General features: G+C 63.0%; 2 protein-coding genes across 2 annotated transcripts; both read left to right on the top strand.

The window, feature by feature from the left end:
• Positions 1–937: 937 nt before the first annotated feature.
• On the top strand, positions 938–9,853 carry LOC142051221 (trypsin-like). Its single transcript, XM_075080399.1, is given in 6 exon segments — positions 938–1,049; positions 4,353–4,515; positions 6,409–6,656; positions 8,416–8,526; positions 8,529–8,551; positions 9,701–9,853. Coding segments are annotated over 6 exon segments (810 nt in total).
• Positions 9,854–18,207: 8,354 nt separating this feature from the next.
• LOC142051223 (kallikrein-14-like) lies at positions 18,208–22,647 on the top strand (the record flags this gene model as incomplete). The annotated part of the gene is made up of 3 exons (XM_075080400.1): positions 18,208–18,265; positions 20,959–21,121; positions 22,366–22,647. Coding segments are annotated over exons 1-3 (482 nt in total), but the record flags the coding sequence as incomplete, so codon positions are not given.
• Between the last annotated feature and the right edge of the window lie 618 nt (positions 22,648–23,265).

The following is a 23,265-nucleotide window of genomic DNA, read 5'->3' on the forward strand; positions in this document are numbered from 1 at the left end:
CTCGGATCTCCCAGTGTAGCTCGGATCTCCCGGTGTAGCTCGGATCTCCCACTGTAGCTCAGACCTCCCAGTGTAGCTCAGATCTCCCAGTGTAGCTCAGATCTCCCAGTGTAGCTCAGATCTCCCAGTGTAGCTCGGATCTCCCAGTGTAGCTCGGATCTCCCGGTGTAGCTCGGATCTCCCACTGTAGCTCGGATCTCCCAGTGTAGCTCGGATCTCCCGGTGTAGCTCGGATCTCCCGGTGTAGCTCGGATCTCCCGGTGTAGCTCGGATCTCCCGGTGTAGCTCGGATCTCCCACTGTAGCTCGGATCTCCCGGTGTAGCTCAGACCTCCCAGTGTAGCTCAGATCTCCCAGTGTAGCTCAGATCTCCCAGTGTAGCTCGGATCTCCCGGTGTAGCTCGGATCTCCCAGTGTAGCTCCGATCTCCCAGTTCAGCCCCCACCTCCCAGCTCAGCCCCCACCTCCCAGCTCAGCCCCCATCTCCCAGCTCAGCCCCCATCTCCCAGCTCACCCCCCACCTCCCAGCTCAGCCCCCATCTCCCAGCTCACCCCCACCTCCCAGCTCAGCCCCCACCTCCCAGCTCACCCCCCACCTCCCAGCTCAGCACCCCCCTCCCAGTCTCACAGAGCAGATCGGGCATGGGGCGGGCGGGGGGCGGGGGGCGCTCCTTGCCGAGCTCCTGGAGGTGGCTTTGGTGCCCCCGCCGAGGTGGACTGAACCTCAGGAGGGTGATGAAGAAGGACCGAGGCCACCCCAAGGTCCAGGCGGGCGCCGGGGCACCGAAAGCCCACCAGCGCCTCACTCGCGTCGCCCCCGTCCCCCACGTGGCACCAGCCGCTCTCCTACAGCCCCCCCCCCCCCACCTGGCGGAGGGGGAGTGGGGGGGTGTGGGGGGTGTGGGGCGCTGATCCCGTTTGGTTTCTCTGCCCCAAGAATGGCGTGTGACGAGCGTGGGGCCTTCGGCTTCATCCCCGTCTTCATCCTCGCAGCCGGGTTGTTGCTGGGCCCCCCGGCACCGGCGCGAGCTCAGGAGAAGGGCAACGAGCGTAAGTCAAACCTGTGGCCGAGGGAGGGGGCGGGGGGGGGGGTGGAGACCCCACGGGGGTTTCGTGGGAGACTTGGAGGGGAGTGTGTCCGATGGGATGGGATGGGATGGGATGGGGATGGGGATGGGGATGGGGATGGGGATGGGATGGGGATGGGATGGGATGGGGATGGGATGGGGATGGGGATGGGGATGGGATGGGATGGGATGGCACGGGATGGGGATGGGAATGGGATGGGATGGGGATGGGATGGGATGGGACGGGATGGGGATGGGGATGGGGATGGGGATGGGATGGGGATGGGATGGGATGGGATGGGATGGGACGGGATGGATGGGATGGGGATGGGATGGGATGGGACGGGATGAGGAGATGCCTTCTCTTGGCTCGGGGGAATCTCGCTGACAGGAAGGTTTGGGCAAGGCCCTACAGTTTCGAAACCTGTTTTGGTTTCGAGCTGGGATAAAGACGGGGAGAAACGGGACCCAGAAAAAGACGCGGAGGAAAATGCCTGCGTCCCGTTGGAGGCCATGGGCTCGCGGGGGTACCTTCATACGGGGCAGTTCACACGGGGATTTCTCTTAGAGAAAGGAGGAGAGAAAGAGTCCCCCAGAGTGAGGGAAAGAAAGGAGAGACTTAATTCTGATGGGAACATCCCCTTCCTTTCCTCTGGCCTCCAAACTGAGCCTCTGACGCAGGAGAACTCGAAGGGATGGGTCACGGGTAGGGTGGAAAGAGGAGACCCGTGATGTTTGTTTTTGACTGTTGGTTGCAAAGACCTCGGATCTGACCCAATCTTGGTATCTCTTAACCCAAAATCCTCATCCCCGGAGCTGAATCCGCAAGGCCCAGGTCCTGCGGGGAAGGATCAAGGTCGTGTCCAGACACCATGGCTGGATAATTCTCCCCATGACCATCTAAGAAGTGTTTTCTTGGGGGCAGGTTTATCATGTGGGACAGAGGCACCATCGCCTTGGTTGGAGCTCTCCGGCTGCCGGTAGACTCTGGGAACCCAAGGCGGGGGGAGGGTGCGGATTCCACCCCAGGGCGGGATCTGCCACGTCGCATCGCCAACGCCTCCACTGATTGACCTTCGTTGACGGCTACCACCGTGGGAGCTCAGGGAGGCTGCTGAGATGCCTTCAAGGAGTTTGCTGGAACCTAAACCCGCTGGTTGGTCACCAAAAACTCAACGATGGCTCTTGGGATGTCTGGGGATGTTTCCCCGATGAGCATTTGCGGGAAGATGGTTCCCACCCTCCGACTTTGGCAGCGTTGCCGGGACCGGATAGTGGCGGATTCCAAGGCGGCTTGAAACTCGGGCGTCTCCCATTGCCACCCATCGCGGGCTGTAATCCCCACCAGCACGAACCAGTCCCACCAGTAAATTCCGATGTCCCAACTTTCGGTGGAAGGCAATTGCAGATGCCGGGGAGCGGAGCCACCTTCCAGGCGCCGCCATCGACGCAGCTTTTCGCCCAGGTGGTCAACGCTCAGAGACACGAGTTTCTCCTTAAAAATAGCCAAAAACATCTGGGATGGCCCAGATCGTGGCGCGGACGACTCAGTGAGGACATCTCGGAGAACAAGGACTTGAAATCTCCCGTCTGAAAGTCCTAGTGCATGTTTTGGGGTCAGGCAGGATGTTTTTTTTTCTTGAAAACACACCCTTTTTTGCAGTGATTGGCCTTTTTTTTTTTTTGATAAATCTCTCCTCTGACCTGGACACAACTTGGCATCGGGAGTCTTCTCCAGAGGCCTTGGCCAAGGTGCCACCTCAGGTTCCCAAAAAGCTTTGCCCGCGTAGAGCTGTAGATGGAGACCAAAGAAGGAGGACAGGAGCCCGGCGCAAGGCTTCACGCTCCCATTGTGCAGACGCCCAAGCGGAGCTCTGGGTGGCCATGCCCTCAAGATGGCCACACCCTCAAGATGGCCACCCAGCAAACCTCATTCCTCATAAATATCCTGACAATGGGCGGGGCACCTCATCCTGTAGCAGCCCGGCGTTGGGTGGGGTGGGATTGTCTCTCAGAATGGTCACTTCCCCTCTCCAAGGATCAATGTTGGGCAACTCCGGCGGACACCAATCTGCTGCGGCCACCTGAAGCCGAGGGAGGTGGTCCTGAGGCCACTTGAAGCCGAGGGAGATGGTCCTTTGGCGACCTGAGGCCAAGGGAGATGGTCCTGAGACCACCTGAAGCCGAGGGAGATGGTCCTTTGGCCACCTGAAGCCGAGGGAGATGGTCCTGAGACCACCTGAAGCCAAGGGAGATGGGTCTGAGACCACCTGAAGCCGAGGGAGATGGTCCTTTGGCCACCTGAAGCCGAGGGAGATGGTCCTGAGACCTGAAGGATTGGGAGAGCCATGTCAGAAGCTGGGGCTTTTCTACATGACCAAAGACCCCCCCAGACCAAGCTGGTGACCCTCCCTCTTTCTTCTCACTCCCTGCGATGGAACGACGATATCTTGGCTCCAGAGCGACGTCAGGACTCACGTTCCTGAGCGAACGCTGATGGTTTCTCCCCGCGTCAGGGCTTCTCCTGCTTGCGTTGATGCAACCATCTCCTACCCCAGTCCGAACTGGGAGTCCCGGGTACGTGAGGCACCCAGGAGGTAGGAGGCTTTTCGAGCTGGTCCTACAGGCTTTCGTCACCGTCCAAGGCCGCAGGAATCAGCTCTTTTAGAGGTGCGTCACCACCCTTCTGGAGTCCAATCTCGGCCTGGGACGACTCTGAGAGGTGGAACGGATGCCCCTCCCAGAGGAACATGGCGAAACCGGTGGAGATAAGTGACTTCCTGATGCCCAGCGATTTCCAGGACAGCTCATTGGCACAACCAGTCCCAGGGCGGGGGAGGGTCTCCTTGCGGGAGGTCCCACCTCAGGCCTCTGCTTGGGTTGGGTGGTGAGGTCACCGAGTCATGGGCTCCACCAAATGGCACGGGGAGAAGAGCAGAACTTCAAGGAGCGGGTCAAGCTTGGCTACAACTGGTTGGGTTTCAACCGGTCCTAAAATCGTGTCTTTTTCATCAAAAATTTACCCAGTAGGCTGATAGGCGACTCAATAAATTTTTAAAAAAATATTATTTTTAGGTTTTTTTCAGCTGATTTTTGACTCTGAGGGGTGCCGGCGGCTGAAAAACGGCGGCTTTTCCCTTTCCTCTTCCATTTCGCCTTTTCCAAAGACGCCCTTTCGCGACGTTTCGCCGCCTTTTCCAACCGAAAGGTTTCTTCGCAAGGCTCCGGGGTCGGCCGCAGCCGCGCCCGCCGCGCTCACGGCGCCCTTCGCTGCTCTCTGTTACAGTGCCGGAGGAAGACGAGTCCCGCATCATCGGTGGGAGGCCCTGCTCCATCGCCCAGAGACCTTTCCAAGTGGCCCTCATCAAGAGGGGTCAAATCCTGTGCGGGGGAAGCTTGATAGGTGCCCAATGGGTCCTGACAGCCGCCCACTGCAGGCAGCCAATCAAGTAAGCTGGCTCTGTGTTCGTGTGCCCCATGGCTTCCTATAGGCCGGTGTCGCCTTGCCCCGGGACTCCGCGATGACCGAGGGCGGGTGGGTGGGTGGTCCGGGTGTTAGCGGCCGGATGTCGGCGCTTCCGGACGTTGGTGCTTCCAGATGTGAACAGCTTCATGGTTTTTGGGGGTCGGGAAGTTGAGGCTGGGACCTGCAGAGGCAGGTGCCTCCAGAGGTGGGTGCCTCCGGAGGTCGGGACCTCCAGAGGCAGGGACCTCCAGAGGCTGGGACCTCCAGAGAGAGGGCGGGACCATCAGAGGTGGGTGCCTCCAGAAGCTGGGACCCCCAGAGGCAGGTAAATCCAGAGGCAGGGACCTCCAGAGGCCGGGACCTCCAGAGGCTGGGACCTCCGGAGGCCGGGACCTCCAGAGGCGGGTACCTCCAGAGGCAGGGACCTCCAGAGGCCGGGTACCTTGAGAGGCTGGGACCTCCAGAGGCAGGTACCTCCAGAGGCAGGTACCTCCAGAGGCCAGGACCTCCAGAGGCCAGGACCTCCAGAGGTGGGTGCCTCCAGAGGCTGGGACCTCCAGAGTCCAGGACAGGACCTCCAGAGGCAGGTGCCTCCAGAGGCAGGGACCTCCAGAGGCCAGGACCTCCAGAGAGAGGGCGGGACCACCAGAGGTGGGTGCCTCCAGAAGCTCGGACCTCCAGAGGCGGGTAAATCCAGAGGCCGGGAGCTCCAGAGGCTGGGACCTCCAGAGGCCAGGACCTCCAGAGGGAGGCAGGGACTTCTGGAGGCAGGGACCTCCAGAGGCTGGGACCTCCAGAGGCCAGGACCTCCAGAGGCAGGGACCTCCAGAGGCTGGGACCTCCAGAGGCCAGGACCTCCAGAGGCAGGGACCTCCAGAGGCAGGTAAATCCAGAAGCAGGGACCTCCAGAGGCCAGGACCTCCAGAGTCCTGGACCTCCAGAAGCAGGGACTTCCAGAGGCCAGGACCTCCAGAGGCAGGTAAATCCAGAGGCCGGGAGCTCCAGAGGCCAGGACCTCCAGAGGGAGGCAGGGACTTCTGGAGGCAGGGACCTCCAGAGGCCGGGACCTCCAGAGGGAGGCTGGGACCTCTAGAGGTGTCCAGAGCCCGGGACCTCCAGTTGTTTGTACCCCCAGGTGGCCCATGGCTCTAGATGTTGGTGTTCTCCAGGAACATCTCCAGATGTTGGGGTCCGGGTGCCTCTAGAGAGTGACAAAACCATCCTCCACATGGAGGCTGGAGGAGCCGATATGTCCCTGGAAGGGTGACAACGTCCACCCAAGAACCTCCCCCCACCCCCAACTTTGAGGTCCATCACCCCACCCACCCCCCCTTTGTCCAGGTGATGACACTAAGTGGAGGAGGTCCCCCCGCCCCCACACAAGTTGTTCCAGCTTCTCCACAAGGTCCTGTGAGAGGAAGCTGGGCCTTTTGGAGGGGAAATAATGAATAAAAATGAACAAAATAACCCCAAAAAATAAGGTAGGAGAGAAGTTTTCAAGACGTTGGGCTCAGGGCAAATGTTGGTGAGATGTCGCAGGCGTGGGGTCAGGAAGAGGAAGTCAAGGAGGTGAAGTCGAGAGGCGCCACGGTTTCCCCGTGGAGATGGAAGAGGCCCCCAGGGGACCTGAGCCTTCAAAGAGCTCTCGGACGAGAGCCGGCTCGTGAATCCTCAAGGCAAGAGCGTGTTTTCCCGGCCTCTTCCCTGAGGGAAATGGGATAAGGGGCTCCGGAGGCCGCCTCGCCTCAACTCTGCCCTGCGGAGAAGCGCCAGTGGCCTCCTCATCTCCTTGACGGGTGACTTTTGAGGCCAAGGGTTTATTTGTCTCTTCTGGAAGGGACCAGCACTGATTTTTCAACCTTTCTTCCCTGGGCAGAGCCCTCCAGGTGTTAATCGGGACGGACACGTTACGGGACGGGACGGGACAGTTGAGGTTAGTCTCAGCGTTCCACGTCCACCCGTCCTACAACCCCTTCAGGAATGACAATGATTTCATGCTCCTGAGGCTGAACAAACCCGTGCAGTTCAGCGGCAACGTCAAGAAGATCCGGTTGGCCCAGAGGTGTCCCATGGAAGGGATGATGTGCACCGTCTCCGGCTGGGGCACGACCCGGTCTCCTGGAGGTATTGGCTCGCGAGGGAGAGCGCGGGGGAGGAAGGGGGGAGGCAGGCGGATGGGGTGGAGGGCTCACCGGGGAGGCCAGGGGGATCAGGGCTTCCCTGGTGTCACCTTAACTCTGCCCAACGAGCAGCTCGCCATGGAGAACGACTTCCACTTGGGTTTTTCCCTCCGAGGTCTGTTTTTTCCCTTCAGGGTTGGGTTTTTCCCTTTGCAGTCAAGTTTTTCCCTCCCAGGTCAGGTTTTTTCCCTTCAGGTTCAGCTTTTTCCCTTCGCAGTCAAGTTTTTCCCTCCATGGTCGGGTTTTTTTTCCCTCCAGGGTCGGGGTTTTTCCCTCCTGAGTTGAGTTTTTCCCTTCAGGGTCGGGTTTTTCCCTTCGCAGTCAAGTTTTTCCCTCCAGGGTCGTTTTTTTCCCTCCGGGGTTGGGTTTTTTCCCTCCAGGGTCAGGTTTTTCCCTCCGAGGTTGGATTTTTTCCCTCCAGGGTCGGGTTTTTCCCTTTGCAATCGGGTTTTTCCCTTCAGGGTCGAGTTTTTCCTTTCGGGGTCAGGTTTTTCCCTCCAGAGTTGAGTTTTTCCCTTCGTGGTCGGGTTTTTCCCTCCATGGTTGGGTTTTTCCCTTCAGGGTCGGGTTTTTCCCTTCAGCATTGAGTTTTTCCCTTCAGGGTCAGGGTTTTAGCCTTTGCAGTCAGGGTTTTCCCTTCACAGTCAGTTTTTTTCTGTCCGGGGTCAGGTTTTTTCCCCCAGGGTTGGGATTTTCCCTCCAGAGTTGAGTTTTTCCCTCCTAGGTAGGGTTTTTCCCTCCATGGCCAGGTTTTTCCCTTCGGGGTCAGGTTTTTTCCCTCCATGGTCGGGTTCTTTTCCCTTCAGGGTCAGGTTTTTTCCCTCCTGAGTTGAGTTTTTCCCTCCAGGGTCAGGTTTTTCCCTTCGTGGTTGGGTTTTTCCATTCGCAGTTGGGTTTTTTCCTCCAGGGTCGGGTTTTTCCTTTCAGGGTCAGGTTTTTTCCCTCCTGAGTTGAGTTTTTCCCTCCATGGTCAAGCTTTTCCCTTCGGGGTTGGGGTTTTTCCCCTTCATGGTCGGGGTTTTCCCTTCACAGTCGGGTTTTTTCTGTCCAGGGTTGGGTTTTTTCCCCCTGGGGTTGGGTTTTTCCCTTTGTAGTCAAGTTTTTCCCTCCAGGGTTGGTTTTTGCCCTCCAGGATTGGGTTTTTTCCCTTCAGGGTCAGGTTTTCCCCTTCGCAGTTGGGTTTTTCCCTCGGGGTTGGGTTTTTTCCCTCTGGGATCGGGTTTTTCCCTCTGTGGTCAGGTTTTCCCTTCCAGGGTTGAGTTTTTCCCTTCGGGGTCAGGGTTTTTCCCTTTGGGGTCAGGGTTTTTCCCTTCGGGGTTGGGGTTTTTCCCTTCGGGGTTGGGGTTTTTCCCTTCGTGGTTGAGTTTCCCTTCGCAGTTGGGTTTTTTTCTGTCCGTGGTTCGGTTTTTTTCCCCCCAGGGTTGGGTTTTTCCCTCCAAGGTCAGGTTTTTCCTTTTGGGGTCAGTTTTTTTCCCCCCAGGGTCAGATTTTTCCCTTCGGGTTGGGGTTTTTCCCTTCACGGTCAAGTTTTTCCCTTTGCGGCCAGGTTTCCTTTGTGTTGACCCACCTCTGTTGAAGGCATCTCCATTGCCCACCTCCCAGAGAACCCTGCAAGAAGTGTAACGAGGTCTGCCCAGGCCTCAGCGTTCGGGGGCTGCCCTTTCTCATTGTCTCCCTCTCTCCATCCCCGCCTGGTTTTGCAGTAAGTCTGCCCCGAAATTTGCAGTGTGCCGCCATCCAAACCTTCGGGCGGGGAAAGTGCGGCCAGGCGTACGGGAACGCCGTCACCCGCAACATGTTCTGCGCCGGCGTCCCCCAGGGGGCATCGATTCCTGCCAGGTAAGAGGAGGCCTGGGGTGGGGGTGGGGGTGGGGGGGGGTGACGTCCCTTCAGCCACCGCCGAGGTTGCTGCTGAGGAGAGGAGGGTCTTGGTGTGGCTTTGAGTTGAAGTGAGACGGGTCGATGCAAGTTTTGGGTTCCTTCAACCCAAGTCATGAAACCAGGGAAGGGCTGTGACACGTGGACGGGCCCACGTGAGGTCTGGGTTCCCACCAACGACCTCCTGCTCCAGCCGCGGAGCTGGGGAAGGGCCGCGGCACATGGATGGGCCCACGTGAGGTCTGGGTTCCCACCAACGACCTCCTGCTCCAGCCGCGGAGCTGGGGAAGGGCCGCGGCACATGGACAGGCCCACGTGAGGTGTGGGTTCCCACCAACAACCTCCTGCTCCAGCCGCGGAGCTGGGGAAGGGCCGCGGCACATGGATGGGCCCACGTGAGGTCTGGGTTCCCACCAACGACCTCCTGCTCCAGCCGCGGAGCTGGGGAAGGGCCGCGGCACATGGACAGGCCCACGTGAGGTGTGGGTTCCCAACAACAACCTCCTGCTCCAGCCACGGAGCTGGGGAAGGGTCGAGGCACATGGACAGGCCCATGTGAGGTTTGGGTTCCCACCAACAACCTCCTGCTCCAGCCACGGAGCTGGGGAAGGGCCGAGGCTCATGGAACGGGCCCACGCGAGGTCTGGGTTCCCACCAACGACCTCCTGCTCCTGCTGCGGAGCTGGGGAAGGGCTGTGACACGTGGACAGGCCCACGTGAGGTTTAGGTTCCCACCAACGACCTTCTGCTCCTGCTGCGGAGCTGGGGAAGGGCTGTGACACGTTGGATGGGCCCACGTGAGGTCTGGGTTCCCACCAACGACCTTCTGCTCCTGCTGCGGAGCTGGGGAAGGGCCGAGGCTCATGGAACGGGCCCACGCGAGGTCTGGGTTCCCACCAACGACCTCCTGCTCCTGCTGCGGAGCTGGGGAAGGGCTGTGACACGTGGACAGGCCCACGTGAGGTTTAGGTTCCCACCAACGACCTTCTGCTCCTGCTGCGGAGCTGGGGAAGGGCCGAGGCTCATGGAACGGGCCAACGCGGGCTCTACGCCCCTCCCCCCCCAAGCGAGACCCACCACGTGCCCCTCTCGCCCCTCCCCCCCTCGCAGGGTGACTCCGGGGGCCCGCTGGTGTGCAACGGGGAGCTGCAAGGCGTGGTCTCGTGGGGCATGGCCGTCTGCGGGCGCCGCGGCCAACCCGGCGTCTACGCCAACGTCTGCCGAGCCGTGCCCTGGATCCGGAGATACATCGGGAGGCAGTGAGACCTCCCCCACACCCACCCCCCCGCACCCCCACCGCCTCTCCCCTGCCCCCCCCTTCCCACCGCATCACCCCCAGGGGGACCTGCGCCCCCTTCTTGTGGGGTGGGGTGGGACGGCGGGGGGAGGGAAAGTGTCCCAGAATGCACTGGGGAAATGGTAGAAATTGGGTTGAAAAATAAAGGAAAAGATTGAAAGCGGAGAGATGGTGTCATGGGGGGGGGTGTGGGGGGGGAACCGGGAGGGCTGGGAGCACCGGGAAGTTTAAGATTGGGGGGGGAAACTGTATTTCGGGGGGGAACTGGGGTCACTGGGAGCACTGGGAGGTGGGGGGCAGTGGGATTTGGGGGGGACTGGGGTCACTGGGAGCACTGGGAGGTGGGGGGCTGTGGGAGACGGGGGGTAGCAGGATTTGGGGGGGACTGGGGTCACTGGGAGCACTGGGAGGTGGGGGGCAGTGGGATTTGGGGGGGACTGGGGTCACTGGGAGCACTGGGAGGTGGGGGGCTGTGGGAGATGGGGGGTAGCAGGATTTGGGGGGGAACTGGGGTCACTGGGAGCACTGGGAGGTGGGGGGCTGTGGGAGATGGGGGGTAACAGGATTTGGGGGGGAACTGGGGTCACTGGGAGCACTGGGAAGTGAGGGGCTGTGGGAGATTGGGGGGGTAACAGGATTTGGGGGGGACTGGGGTCACTGGGAGCACTGGGAGGTGGGGGGCTGTGGGAGATGGGGGGTAACAGGATTTGGGGGGGAGCTGGTGTCACTGGGAGCACTGGGAGGTGGGGGGCTGTGGGAGATGGGGGGCAGTGGGATTTGGGGGGGAGCTGGGGTCACTGGGAACGCTGGGGGGGGGGAGGAACAACCATTTAATGAGCGACCCAGCGGGATTTCCCTCGTTAGCGTGAACGAGAAACCTCCCCCCTCCCCTGCGCAGGGGAAAGGGACTAATTAATAAGACTAATTAATGGCGTTAATTAATACGCTAATTAATCATACGGAGATAATTAATCCACCTTGCGGGTGCCGGGAGCTTCTGCTCCCAGAGTCTGGCGGCAGCTCGGGCGCCATGGGGACCCCGCCCTCATTAATCACCCCCGTCACTAAGGAGGGCATTAATTAGGTAGCGCTAATTGGGGACCTCGGTGAAAGGCAAAGTCACCCGGGGGGGGTGGGGCTGCATCTGGGGGACCCCCGGGAACACCCTGGGGACACCCTGGGGACACCTTGGGGACACCCTGGGGACCCTCTGGGGGCACCCTGGGGTCACCTTGGGGACATCTTGAGGAGGCCCTGGGGACACCTTGGGGAGACCCTGGGGACCCCCTGGGGGCACCTTGGGGACACCCTGGGGACACCTTGGGGAGACCCTGGGGACCCCCTGGGGGCACCTTGGGGACACCCTGGGGACACCTTGGGGACACCCTGGGGTCACCTTGGGGACATCTTGAGGAGACCGTGGGGACACCTTGGGGAGACCCTGGGGACACCTTGGGGACACCCTGGGATCACCTTGGGGACATCTTGAGGAGACCCTGGGGACACCTTGGGGAGACCCTGGGGACACCCTGGGGACCCCCTGGGGACACCTTGGGGACACCTTGGGGACACCCTGGGACACCCTGGGGACCCTCTGGGGAGACCCTGGGGACACCTTGGGGACACCCTGGGGTCACCTTGGGGACATCTTGAGGAGACCCTGGGGACACCTTGGGGACACCCTGGGGACACCTTGAGGAGACCCTGGGGACACCTTGCAGACCCTCTGGGGACACCCTTGGGACACCCTGGGGACCCTCTGGGGGCACCCTGGGGTCACCTTGGGGACACCCTGGGGACACCCCGGGGACATCTTGGGGACACCTTGAGAAGACCCTGGGGACACCCTGGGGACAGCTTGGGGACATCTTGGGGAGACCCTGGGGACATCTTGGGGACATCTTTGGGACACCCTAGGGACACCTTGGGGACACCCCGGGGACATCTTGGGGACACCCTGGGACACCTTGAGGACACCCTGGGGGGATCTTGGGGACACCCAAGGACCTGTTGGCCAAGCGGTGACATGGTGTCCACCGGTGGCCATCACCGCCAGTGCCACCCTGCTCCCATGGGTGACATCTGACCTCGGCGGCGGTGACAGGCGCCCGTCCCCACCGGTGACAACCCTCGGAACCCCACGCCAGGCCCGTCCCAGGGTCCCCGAAGCCGAACCCGCTGCCCCAGAACCACCTCGAGGCGCCCAAACCTGTCCCCCCAGTTCTCAGCAGGAACTGGCAGGCGCTCAGGAAAGGAGGTGACAACCGAGGTGACGATGACATCACGGCCGGGCTGGTGACACGTTGGGCGGGGGTTGGGGGGGGGTGGGTACCCCCAGTACAGCCACGGGGATGTGGGGGTCGGTCCCCGAGGGCCGTGGGGCAGGGGGTGACACGGGGAGGGGGCAGGTTGTGGCCTTGGTGGGAGCCATGGGTGGGGAGGGGTCACTTGGTTCCTTCAGGGGGCTTTTTGGGGGAGGCGCCAGGTCACCCCGTGGGGGCGGACAGACGGACGGACGGAGGGCGGGGAGGGGAACCGCCCCATCGGCCCCCGAGGACCTTCCTCCTGATTTACACCAGGAGGCAACAACCCCGTTGACACCAGGGGAATTGGGGTCACCCGCATCTGCCCCGGCTTCGGGGGGGGGGGCTCTTAACTCTGCTCCTCTTTTGGGGACCCCTTGGCCCCTCTTTTGGGGGCCCCCTTAACTCTCCCCATCTTTGGGGATCCCTTTATCTCTTCCCCCCCCTTAGCCCCCCCCTTCCCTTGGGGTCCCCCCCAGTTCGCTGTCCTTCTGCTGGGGGGGGCCCCCCCAATTCTGCCCTTCCTTTGGGGTCCCCTGAACGCTGACCCTGATTTGGGGGGGTCCTCTTAACTGCCCCCCCCAGGGGGGTGTCCCCTTAACTCCGCCCACCCCAATGGGGGGGTCCCCTTAACCCTTCCCCTACTTTGGGGTCCCCTTTGCCCCTCCTTTATGGTCCCCTTAACTCTGCACCCTCAAAGGGGGGGTCCCCATCACTCTGCCCCCTCCCCCGCCATGGGTGGCCCCCCCCCCCACCTCACGTGGGTGGGATCCGCACCCCCACTTTGGGGCCCCGCCCTGTCATTAAGGGATTATGGGGGAGGGCGAAGGGGGGAAACTGAGGCACGCCGGGGCTCGCCCGCCCTCGCCCCTCCTTGGGGTCTCGGGCCCTCCCCCACCGCCAGTGAGGCCCTTACTGGGCGCTCATTGGGTCCCGCCCACTCGAGGAGGTGGGCGGGGCCTCAGGAGGGGAGGGATTGCCGCACTGGGATGGCACTGGGATGAACTGGGAGGCACTGGGAAGGGCACTGAGGGCACTGGGAAGGCCCTGATAGGCATGGGGGGAAACTGGGAGGTATGGGGATGGACTGGGAAGGACAGGAAGGGCACTGGGAGGCACTGGGAGGCACTGGGGGGGCACTGGGGGGGCACTGGGAGGGCGCTGAGGGCGTTGGGAAGGACACTGGGACACACTGGGGGGGCACTGGGAGGGCGCTGAGGGCGTTGGGAAGGACACTGGGACACACTGGGAGGCACTGGGAGGGCGCTGAGGGCGTTGGGAAGGACACTGGGACACACTGGGAGGCACTGGGAGGGCGCTGAGGGCGTTGGGAAGGACACTGGGACACACTGGGAGGCACTGGGAGGGCGCTGAGGGCGTTGGGAAGGACACTGGGACACACTGGGGGGGCACTGGGAGGGTGCTGAGGGCGTTGGGAAGGACACTGGGACACACTGGGAGGCACTGGGAGGGCGCTGAGGGCGTTGGGAAGGACACTGGGACACACTGGGAGGCACTGGGAGGGCGCTGAGGGCGTTGGGAAGGACACTGGGACACACTGGGGGGGCACTGGGAGGGTGCTGAGGGCGTTGGGAAGGACACTGGGACACACTGGGAGGCACTGGGAGGGCGCTGAGGGCGTTGGGAAGGACACTGGGACACACTGGGAGGCACTGGGAGGGCGCTGATGGCGTTGGGAAGGACACTGGGACACACTGGGAGGCACTGGGAGGGTGCTGAGGGCATTGGGAAGGACACTGGGACACACTGGGGGGGGCACTGGGAGGGCGCTGAGGGCGTTGGGAAGGACACTGGGACACACTGGGAGGCACTGGGAGGGTGCTGAGGGCGTTGGGAAGGACACTGGGACACACTGGGGGGGCACTGGGAGGGCGCTGAGGGCGTTGGGAAGGACACTGGGACACACTGGGGGGGCACTGGGAGGGCGCTGAGGGCGTTGGGAAGGACACTGGGACACACTGGGAGGCACTGGGAGGGCGCTGAGGGCGTTGGGAAGGACACTGGGACACACTGGGGGGGCACTGGGAGGGCGCTGAGGGCGTTGGGAAGGACACTGGGACACACTGGGAGGCACTGGGAGGGTGCTGAGGGCGTTGGGAAGGACACTGGGACACACTGGGACGGCACTGGGGGGGCGCTGAGGGCGTTGGGAAGGACACTGGGACACACTGGGAGGCACTGGGAGGGCGCTGATGGCGTTGGGAAGGACACTGGGACACACTGGGAGGCACTGGGAGGGCGCTGAGGGCGTTGGGAAGGACACTGGGACACACTGGGAGGCACTGAGAGGGCGCTGAGGGCGTTGGGAAGGACACTGGGACACACTGGGGGGGCACTGGGAGGGTGCTGAGGGCGTTGGGAAGGACACTGGGACACACTGGGAGGCACTGGGAGGGCGCTGAGGGCGTTGGGAAGGACACTGGGACACACTGGGAGGCACTGGGAGGGCGCTGAGGGCGTTGGGAAGGACACTGGGACACACTGGGGGGGGCACTGGGAGGGTGCTGAGGGCATTGGGAAGGACACTGGGACACACTGGGGGGCACTGGGAGGGCGCTGAGGGCGTTGGGAAGGACACTGGGACACACTGGGAGGCACTGGGAGGGCGCTGAGGGCGTTGGGAAGGACACTGGGACACACTGGGGGGGGCACTGGGAGGGCGCTGAGGGCGTTGGGAAGGACACTGGGACACACTGGGGGGGCACTGGGGGGGCGCTGAGGGCGTTGGGAAGGACACTGGGACACACTGGGAGGCACTGGGAGGGCGCTGAGGGCGTTGGGAAGGACTCTGGGACACACTGGGAGGCACTGGGAGGGCGCTGAGGGCGTTGGGAAGGACACTGGGACACACTGGGGGGGGCACTGGGAGGGCGCTGAGGGCGTTGGGAAGGACACTGGGACACACTGGGGGGGCACTGGGGGGGTGCTGAGGGCGTTGGGAAGGACACTGGGACACACTGGGAGGCACTGGGAGGGCGCTGAGGGCGTTGGGAAGGACTCTGGGACACACTGGGAGGCACTGGGAGGGCGCTGAGGGCATTGGGAAGGACACTGGGACACACTGGGGGGGCACTGGGAGGGCGCTGAGGGCGTTGGGAAGGACACTGGGACACACTGGGAGGCACTGGGAGGGCGCTGAGGGCGTTGGGAAGGACACTGGGACACACTGGGGGGGCACTGGGAGGGTGCTGAGGGCGTTGGGAAGGACACTGGGACACACTGGGAGGCACTGGGAGGGCGCTGAGGGCGTTGGGAAGGACACTGGGACACACTGGGGGGGCACTGGGAGGGCGCTGAGGGCATTGGGAAGGACACTGGGACACACTGGGGGGGCACTGGGAGGGTGCTGAGGGCGTTGGGAAGGACACTGGGACACACTGGGAGGCACTGGGAGGGCGCTGAGGGCGTTGGGAAGGACACTGGGACACACTGGGGGGGCACTGGGAGGGTGCTGAGGGCGTTGGGAAGGACACTGGGACACACTGGGGGGGCACTGGGGGGGCGCTGAGGGCGTTGGGAAGGACACTGGGACACACTGGGAGGCACTGGGAGGGCGCTGAGGGCGTTGGGAAGGACACTGGGACACACTGGGGGGGCGCTGAGGGCGTTGGGAAGGACACTGGGACACACTGGGAGGCACTGGGAGGGCGCTGAGGGCGTTGGGAAGGACACTGGGACACACTGGGGGGGCACTGGGGGGGCGCTGAGGGCGTTGGGAAGGACACTGGGACACACTGGGAGGGCCTAGGGAAGCTCATCGGGTGCACTGGGATGCACCGAGGTGGACTGGGATATACTGGGAGGCCCCAGGGCAGCAGGGCATTACTGTAAGGAAACAGAGATACAAACTGGGAGGCACTGGGAGGCACTGGGAGACACTGGTGGCACTGGGAGGACCGAGGAGGAGCTGTGTGGCACTGGGAAGCCCCAACAGGCACTGGGTTGAACTGGGAGGTACTGGGACACACTGGGAGGCACTGGGAGACACTGGTGGCACTGGGAGGACCGAGGAGGAGCTGTGTGGCACTGGGAAGCCCCAACAGGCACTGGGTTGAACTGGGAGGTACTGGGAAGCACTGGGAGGCCTCACAAGGCCTGAGAAGGTACTGGGAATCCCTAGAATATACAGGAAGGCACTGGTTGGCACTGGGAAGCACTGGGAGGCACTGAGAGACTCTGGGAGGCTCTGGGATGCCCTGCAAGGCACTAGGAAGCAGTGGGAGGAACTGGGAGGTGCCGGGAGGCACTGGGTGGCACTGGGGTGCCCCAGGATGCCCTGCAAGGCACTGGGAAGGCTCTGGGAGGCACTGGGAAGGCCCTGGGAAGGCTCTGGGAGGCACTGGGAAGGCCAGAAAGCACTGGTTGGCACTGGGATGCCCCAGGATGCCCTGCAAGGCACTGGGAAGGCTCCAGGAAGCACTGGGAAGGCACTTGGAAGGCACTGGGGTGCCCCAGGATGCCCTGCAAGGCACTGGGAAGGCTCTGGGAGGCACTGGGAGGCACTGGGAGGCACTGGGAAAGCCCTGGGAAGGCTCTGGGAGGCCCTGGGCTGCCCCAGGAGGCATTGGTTGGCACTGCGATGCCCCAGGATGCCCAGCAAGGCACTGGGAAGGCACCGGGAAGGACCTGGGAAGGCTCTGGGAAGGCTCTGGGAGGCACTGGGATACATCAGAATGCCCTGCAAGGCACAGGAGAGGCCCTAGGAAGGCTCTGGGAGGCACTGGGAAGGCACTTGGAAGGCATTGGGAAGCCCCAGGAGGCACTGGATGGCACTGGGATGCCCCAGGATACCCTGGCAAGGCACTGGGAAGGCTCTGGGAAGGCTCTGGGAAGGCACTGGGAGGCACTGGGAAGGCACTAGGATGCCCCAGGAGGCACTGGGTGGCACTAGGGTGCCCCAGGAGGCACTGGGAGGCACTGGGATGCCCCAGGAGGCACTGGGTGGCACTAGGGTGCCCCAGGAGGCACTGGGAGGCACTGGGATGCCCCAGGAGGCACTGGGTGGCACTGGGATACCACAGGGTGCCCTGCCAGGTGCAGAGAAGGGCCTGGGAAGGCACTGGGAGGCACTGGGAAGGCACTAGGATGCCTCAGGAGGCACTGGAAGGCCCCAGGATACCCTGGCAAGGCACTGGGAAGAGCCTGGGAAGGCTCTGGGAGGCACTGGGAGGCACTAGGATGCCCAGCAAGGCACTGGGAAGGCACTGGGAGGCACTGGGAAGGCACTGGGATGCCCCAGGAGGCACTGGAAGGCCCCAGGATACCCTGGCAAGGCACTGGGAAGAGCCTGGGAAGGATCTGGGAGGCACTGGGAGGCACTAGGATGCCCCAGGAGGCACTGGTTGGCACTAGGATGCCCAGCAAGGCACTGGGAAGGCACTGGGAGGCACTGGGAGGCACTGGGAGGCACTGGGAAGAGCCCAGGAGGCACTAGGGAGGCACTAGGATGCCCCAGGAGGCACTGGGAGGCACTGGGATGCCCCAGGATGCCCTGCCAGGTGCTGGGAAGGGCCTGGGAAGGGCCTGGGAGACACTGGGAAGGCACTGGGAGGCACTGGGGAGGCACTAGGATGCCCCAGGAGGCACTGGGAGGCACTGGGTTCCCCCAGGAGGCACTGGGAGGCTCTGGGATGCCCCAGGATGCCCTGCCAGGTGCTGGGAAGGCCTGGGAAGGGCCTGGGAAGGCCCTGGGAGGCGCTGGGAGGCACTGGGAGGCACTGGGAGGCACTGGGAAGAGCCCAGGAGGCACTAGGGAGGCACTGGGATGCCCCAGGATGCCCTGCCAGGTGCTGGGAAGGCCTGGGAAGGCCCTGGGAGGCGCTGGGAGGCACTGGGAGGCACTGGGAGGCACTGGTTGGCACCTGCACTGCCCCGGGCCGGGGTGTGGCGGGAGGGTGGGACTGCCCCGACCGGCCCCGCTCCCTCCCAGGGTGGCCCCAGCCCAGGCGGGGCCCAACAGAGATTTAAGGGACCGGGCCCAGCGCCCCGCCACCCTCCTCTTCCTCACACCAGCCGCCATGGAGCGCCTCCTGCCGCTGCTGCTCCTGGCCACCGGTGAGGGCACTGGGGGGCACTGGGGGGCACTGGGAGGGCACTGGGAGGGCACTGGGGGGCACTGGGAGGTGCTGGGAGGGAACTGGAGAGCACTAGAGGGTGCTGGGAGGGTGCTGGGGGGCACTGGGAGGGAACTGGAGAGCACTAGAGGGTGTTGGGAGGGCACTGGAGGGCACTGGGAGATGCTGGGAGGGTGCAGAGGAGAGGTAGAGGGTGCTGGGTTGTACTGGGAGGTAACTGGAGAACACTAGAGGGTGCTGGGAGGGTGCTGGGGGCACTAGAGGGTGCTGGGGGCACTGGCAGGATGCTGGGGAGCACTAGAGGGTGCTGGGAGGTCACTGGGGGACACTGGGAGGCACTGGGAGGGTGCTGGGGAGCACTAGAGGGAGCTGGGAGGGTGCTGGGAGGGTGCTGGGGAGCACTAGAGGGTGCTGGGAAGGTATTGGGAGGCACTGGGAGGGTATTGGGGGGCACTAGAGGGTGCTGGGAGGTCACTGGGGGACACTGGGAGGCACTGGGAGGGTGCTGGGGAGCACTAGAGAGTGCTGGGAGGGTGCTGGGAGGGTGCTGGGGAGCACTAGAGGGTGCTGGGAAGGTATTGGGAGGCACTGGGAGGGTATTGGGGGGCACTAGAGGGTGCTGGGAAGTCACTGGGGGACACTGGGAGGCACTGGGAGGGTGCTGGGGAGCACTAGAGGGTGCTGGGAGGGTGCTGGGAGGGTGCTGGGGAGCACTAGAGGGTGCTGGGAAGGTATTGGGAGGCACTGGGAGGGTGCTGGGGAGCACTAGAGTGTGCTGGGAGGTCACTGGGGGACACTGGGAGGCACTGGGAGGGTGCTGGGGAGCACTAGAGTGTGCTGGGAGGTCACTGGGGGACACTGGGAGGCACTGGGAGGGTGCTGGGAGGCACTTGGAGGATGCTGGAGAGCACTAGAGGGTGCTGGGTGGTCACTGGGGTACACTGGGAGGCACTGGGAGGGAACTGGACAGCACTGGAGGGTGCTGGGAGGTCATTGGGGGACACTGGGAGGCACTGGGGGGGTGCTGGGGTGCACTAGAGGGTGCTGGGAGGTCACTGGGGGACACTGGGAGGCACTGGGAGGATGCTGGAAAGCACTAGATGGTGCTGGGAGGGCACTGGGATGCACTGGAAAGCACTGGGAGGGAACTGGACAGCACTATAGGGTGCTGGGGGGGTGCTGGGGGCACTGGGAGGATGTTGGAGAGCACTAGAGGATTCTGGGAGGGCACTGGGAGGCACTGGAAAGCACTGGGAGGGAACTGGAGAGCACTAGATGGTGCTGGGAGATACTGGGAGACACTGGGAGTGATGTGGGGGCTGTGGGAGGGAACTGGTGAGCACTCGAAGGTGCTGGGAGGTACTGGGAGGATGCTGGGAGGCCCCAGGAGGCACTGAGGACCCTCCAGGGAGTACTGGGAGGGAGCTGTGGGTGAGCTGAGGGCACTGGGAGGCACTGGGAGTGTACTGGTGTGGGTAAGAGGGAAAGAGGAGGTACTGGAGAACACTGCAAGGGTGGAACTGGGAAGCACTGGGAGCACTGGGAGCAGTGGTGGAGTGTAGAAGGGAACAAGGAGGTTGCAGGGGGGTAATGGAGGGCACTGGGATTGTACTGGGAAGGAGCTGGAGGTGAACTGGAGGCACTGGGAGCACACTGGTGGCATGTGGGAAGGAATGGGGAAGCACTGGGAGGCACCAGGAAGATACTGAGGGGAACTGGGAGGGAACTGGAAGGTGCTGAGGGTGTACTGGGAGGGAGCTGGTAGAACTGGGGGCACTGGGAGGGAACTGGAGGCTGCTGGGAAGGCGTGGCAGGCAGCTGGAGGAAATGGTGTGACACAGGGAGGCACTGGGAGGCACTGGGGGCCACGGAGCAGGAACGAGGCAGTGTTGGGAAAGAACTGGGAGGCACTGGGAGGCAGTGGGTGGGAAGCGGTAGGTCACTGGGGGCACTGGGAGGGAAAGGAAGAGCTGGGAGGACACGGGGGTGACACGGGGTGATGCTGGGTGTCCCAGAAGACCCACTAGGAGGGGACTGGGAGGCACTGGGAGGCAACTGGGAGGCAACTGGGAGGCACTGGGAGGGAAAGGAAGAGCTGGGAGGACACGGGGGTGACACGGGGTGGTGCTGGGTGTCCCAGAAGACCCGCTAGGAGGGAACTGGAAGGGGACTGGGAGGCAACTGGGAGGCACTGGGAGGGAAAGGAAGAGCTGGGAGGACACGGGGGTGACACGGGGTGATGCTGGATGTCCCAGAAGACCCGCTAGGAGGGGACTGGGAGGCACTGGGAGGCAACTGGGAGGCACTGGGTGGAAACTGGGAGGCACTGGGAGGGAAAGGAAGAGTTGGGAGGACACAGGGGTGACACGGGGTGGTGCTGGGTGTCCCAGGGGACCCACTAGGAGGGAACCGGAAGGAGACTGGGAGGCACTGGGAGGCAACTGGGAGGCACTGGGTGGAAACTGGGAGGCACTGGGTGGGAAAGGAAGAGCCCGGAGGACATGGGGGTGACACGGGGTGGTGCTGGGTGTCCCAGGGGACCCACTAGGAGGGAACCGGAAGGAGACTGGGAGGCACTGGGAGGCACTGGGAGGCACTGGGAGGCAACTGGGAGGCACTGGGAGGGAACTGGGAGGCACTGGGAGGTGCTGAGCCCCATCTCTGCTCCCACAGCGGCCGTGGGCGATGAGAACCGGATCGTGGGGGGCCAGAGCTGCCAGAAGAAGCGTCACCCCTACCAGGTGGTGCTCCTGGGCCCCCAGAAGAACATCCACTGCGGCGGGGTCCTCATCGACAAGATGTGGGTGCTGACGGCCGCCCACTGCGACACCAAGAGGTGGGGGAGGGGCCTCGGGGGGGTGGGCGGGGCCAGACCACGTGGTGCAGAGGGGTGTGGCAAGGTGGGGTCCTCCCATTGGCTGCCACTTCCTGGGAGGAGCCATGGAGGGAGCCACTAAGAGGTGGAGGTCGTGGAAGTGTTGGGGTTCATCTCAATATGGGTGGAGAACCTCAACGGCAGAGGTGGACGTTGTGACGGCATCTCTGGGTCAGGGCCTCTTCCCCACCCCACGGCATGCTGGGACCCACGGCTTCCCACCGACCATGAGGCCAACCAGTTGGGACTGGGTGGTGAGCTGCTGGGACCAGTGGAGACCACCACTGTGGCCAACTTCCAGTTGGCTTCCAAATGCCATCATCCCATTGGGTTGGGCTCCCAGTATGACCCTCCCAATTGGTTGTGCTCCCAGTGTGACCATTCCATTGGACTGGACACCACAGCCATCCCATTGGGCTCCCAGTATGACCATCCCATTGCGTTGGGCTCCCTGTATGACCATCTCATTGGGTTGGCCATCACAACCATCCAGCTGGGCTCCCAGTATGACCATCCCAATTGGTTGTGCTCCCAGTATGACCATTCCGTTGGGCTGGGCTCCCAGTATGACCATCCCATTGGACTGACCACCACAGCCATCCCATTGGGCTCCCAGTATGACCATCCCATGGGGTTGAGCTCCCAGTATGACCATCCCATCGGCCTGGCCACCACAGCCATCCTGTTGGGCTCCCAGTATGACCATCCCATTGCGTTGGGCTCCCAGTATGACCATCCCATTGGCCTGGCCACCACAGCCGTCCCGTTGGGCTCCCAGTATGACCGTCCCATGGGGTTGGGCTCCCAGTAGGACCATCCCATTGCGTTGGGCTCCCAGTATGACCATCCCATGGGGTTGCGACAGTACTGGTGTGACTGGGCTGGGTGGTGGCACCCATGTGCTGAGCCCGCAGGAGCACCGTGAGGCCACCGGCCCGGCGTCGCAGGTGCTGAAACCGTCTCCTCCCGGTAGAACCGTGGCTGTTTGTCCACCGTTTGGGTCGTCTGTCCTTCTGGCTGAGGGAAGGAGCGGCCATGACAAAAAAAAAAACGGGGTTGAAAACCCCAATTTTGGGGGTGTTGCGTGTTTTTTTGGTGAACGGCCCGGAAATCCGGGCTCTTCTTCACCTCGGGTTGTCCCGAAGAGGCCCCGCGTCCACCGGGGAACGTCACCGCCCTCCTTTCTCCCCCGTCCCCTCGCCCAGCTCCATCCCCATCCGCATGGGCGACCACAGCCTGAAGACCAAGGAAGGAACGGAGCAGTGCGTCAACTCGGCCAAGGCCTTCATCCACCCCAACTACGACCCCACCACCCATGACGGTGACATCATGCTGCTGAAGCTCCAGAAGCCGGTCCGCTTCACCGACTACATCCGGCCCGTGGCGCTCCCCAGGCGTTGTCCCCCCCCCAACAGCGAGTGCGTCGTCTCAGGCTGGGGTAGCACCAGCAGCCCCGAAGGTAGGTGGGAAGAGGTCCTCGTGCTGGGGTGGGGGTGGTGGGAGGCAGGGCGGGGGGCGCGTCAAGGTACTTGGGGACATCGCGGGGGCTTTGGGACATCTCATCATCTTGGGGACTTCTCAGTGCCTTGGGGGCATCTCAGGATCCTGGGGACATCTCAGAGGCTTGGGGACATCTCAGGATCCTGGGGACATCTCAGGATCTTGGGGACATCTCAGTGCCTTGGGGACACCTCAGGCACCTGGGGACATCTCAGAGGCCTGGGGACATCTCAGTGCCTTGGGAACATCTCAGAACCTTGGGGACATCTCAGAGGCCTGGGGACATCTCAGTGCCTTGGGGACATCTCAGAGGCTTGGGGACATCTCAGTGCCTTGGGGACACCTCAGGCGCCTGGGGACATCTCAGAGGCCTGGGGACATCTCAGTGCCTTGGGGACATCTCAGAACCCTGGGGACATTGCAGGAACTTGGGGACACCTCAGGAGCTTGGGGACATCTCTGTGCCTTGGGGACATCTCAGAGGCTTGGGGACATCTCAGGATCTTAGGGACACCTCAGGGGCTTGGGCACAGCTCAGTGCCTTGGGGACATCTCAGGCTCTTGGGGACTTCTCGGGATCTTGGGGGCACTTCAGGGGCTTGGAG

The sequence above is a fragment of the Phalacrocorax aristotelis genome, unplaced genomic scaffold (genome assembly GCF_949628215.1).
Source record: "Phalacrocorax aristotelis unplaced genomic scaffold, bGulAri2.1 scaffold_286, whole genome shotgun sequence".
NCBI classification, from domain to species: domain Eukaryota; kingdom Metazoa; phylum Chordata; class Aves; order Suliformes; family Phalacrocoracidae; genus Phalacrocorax; species Phalacrocorax aristotelis.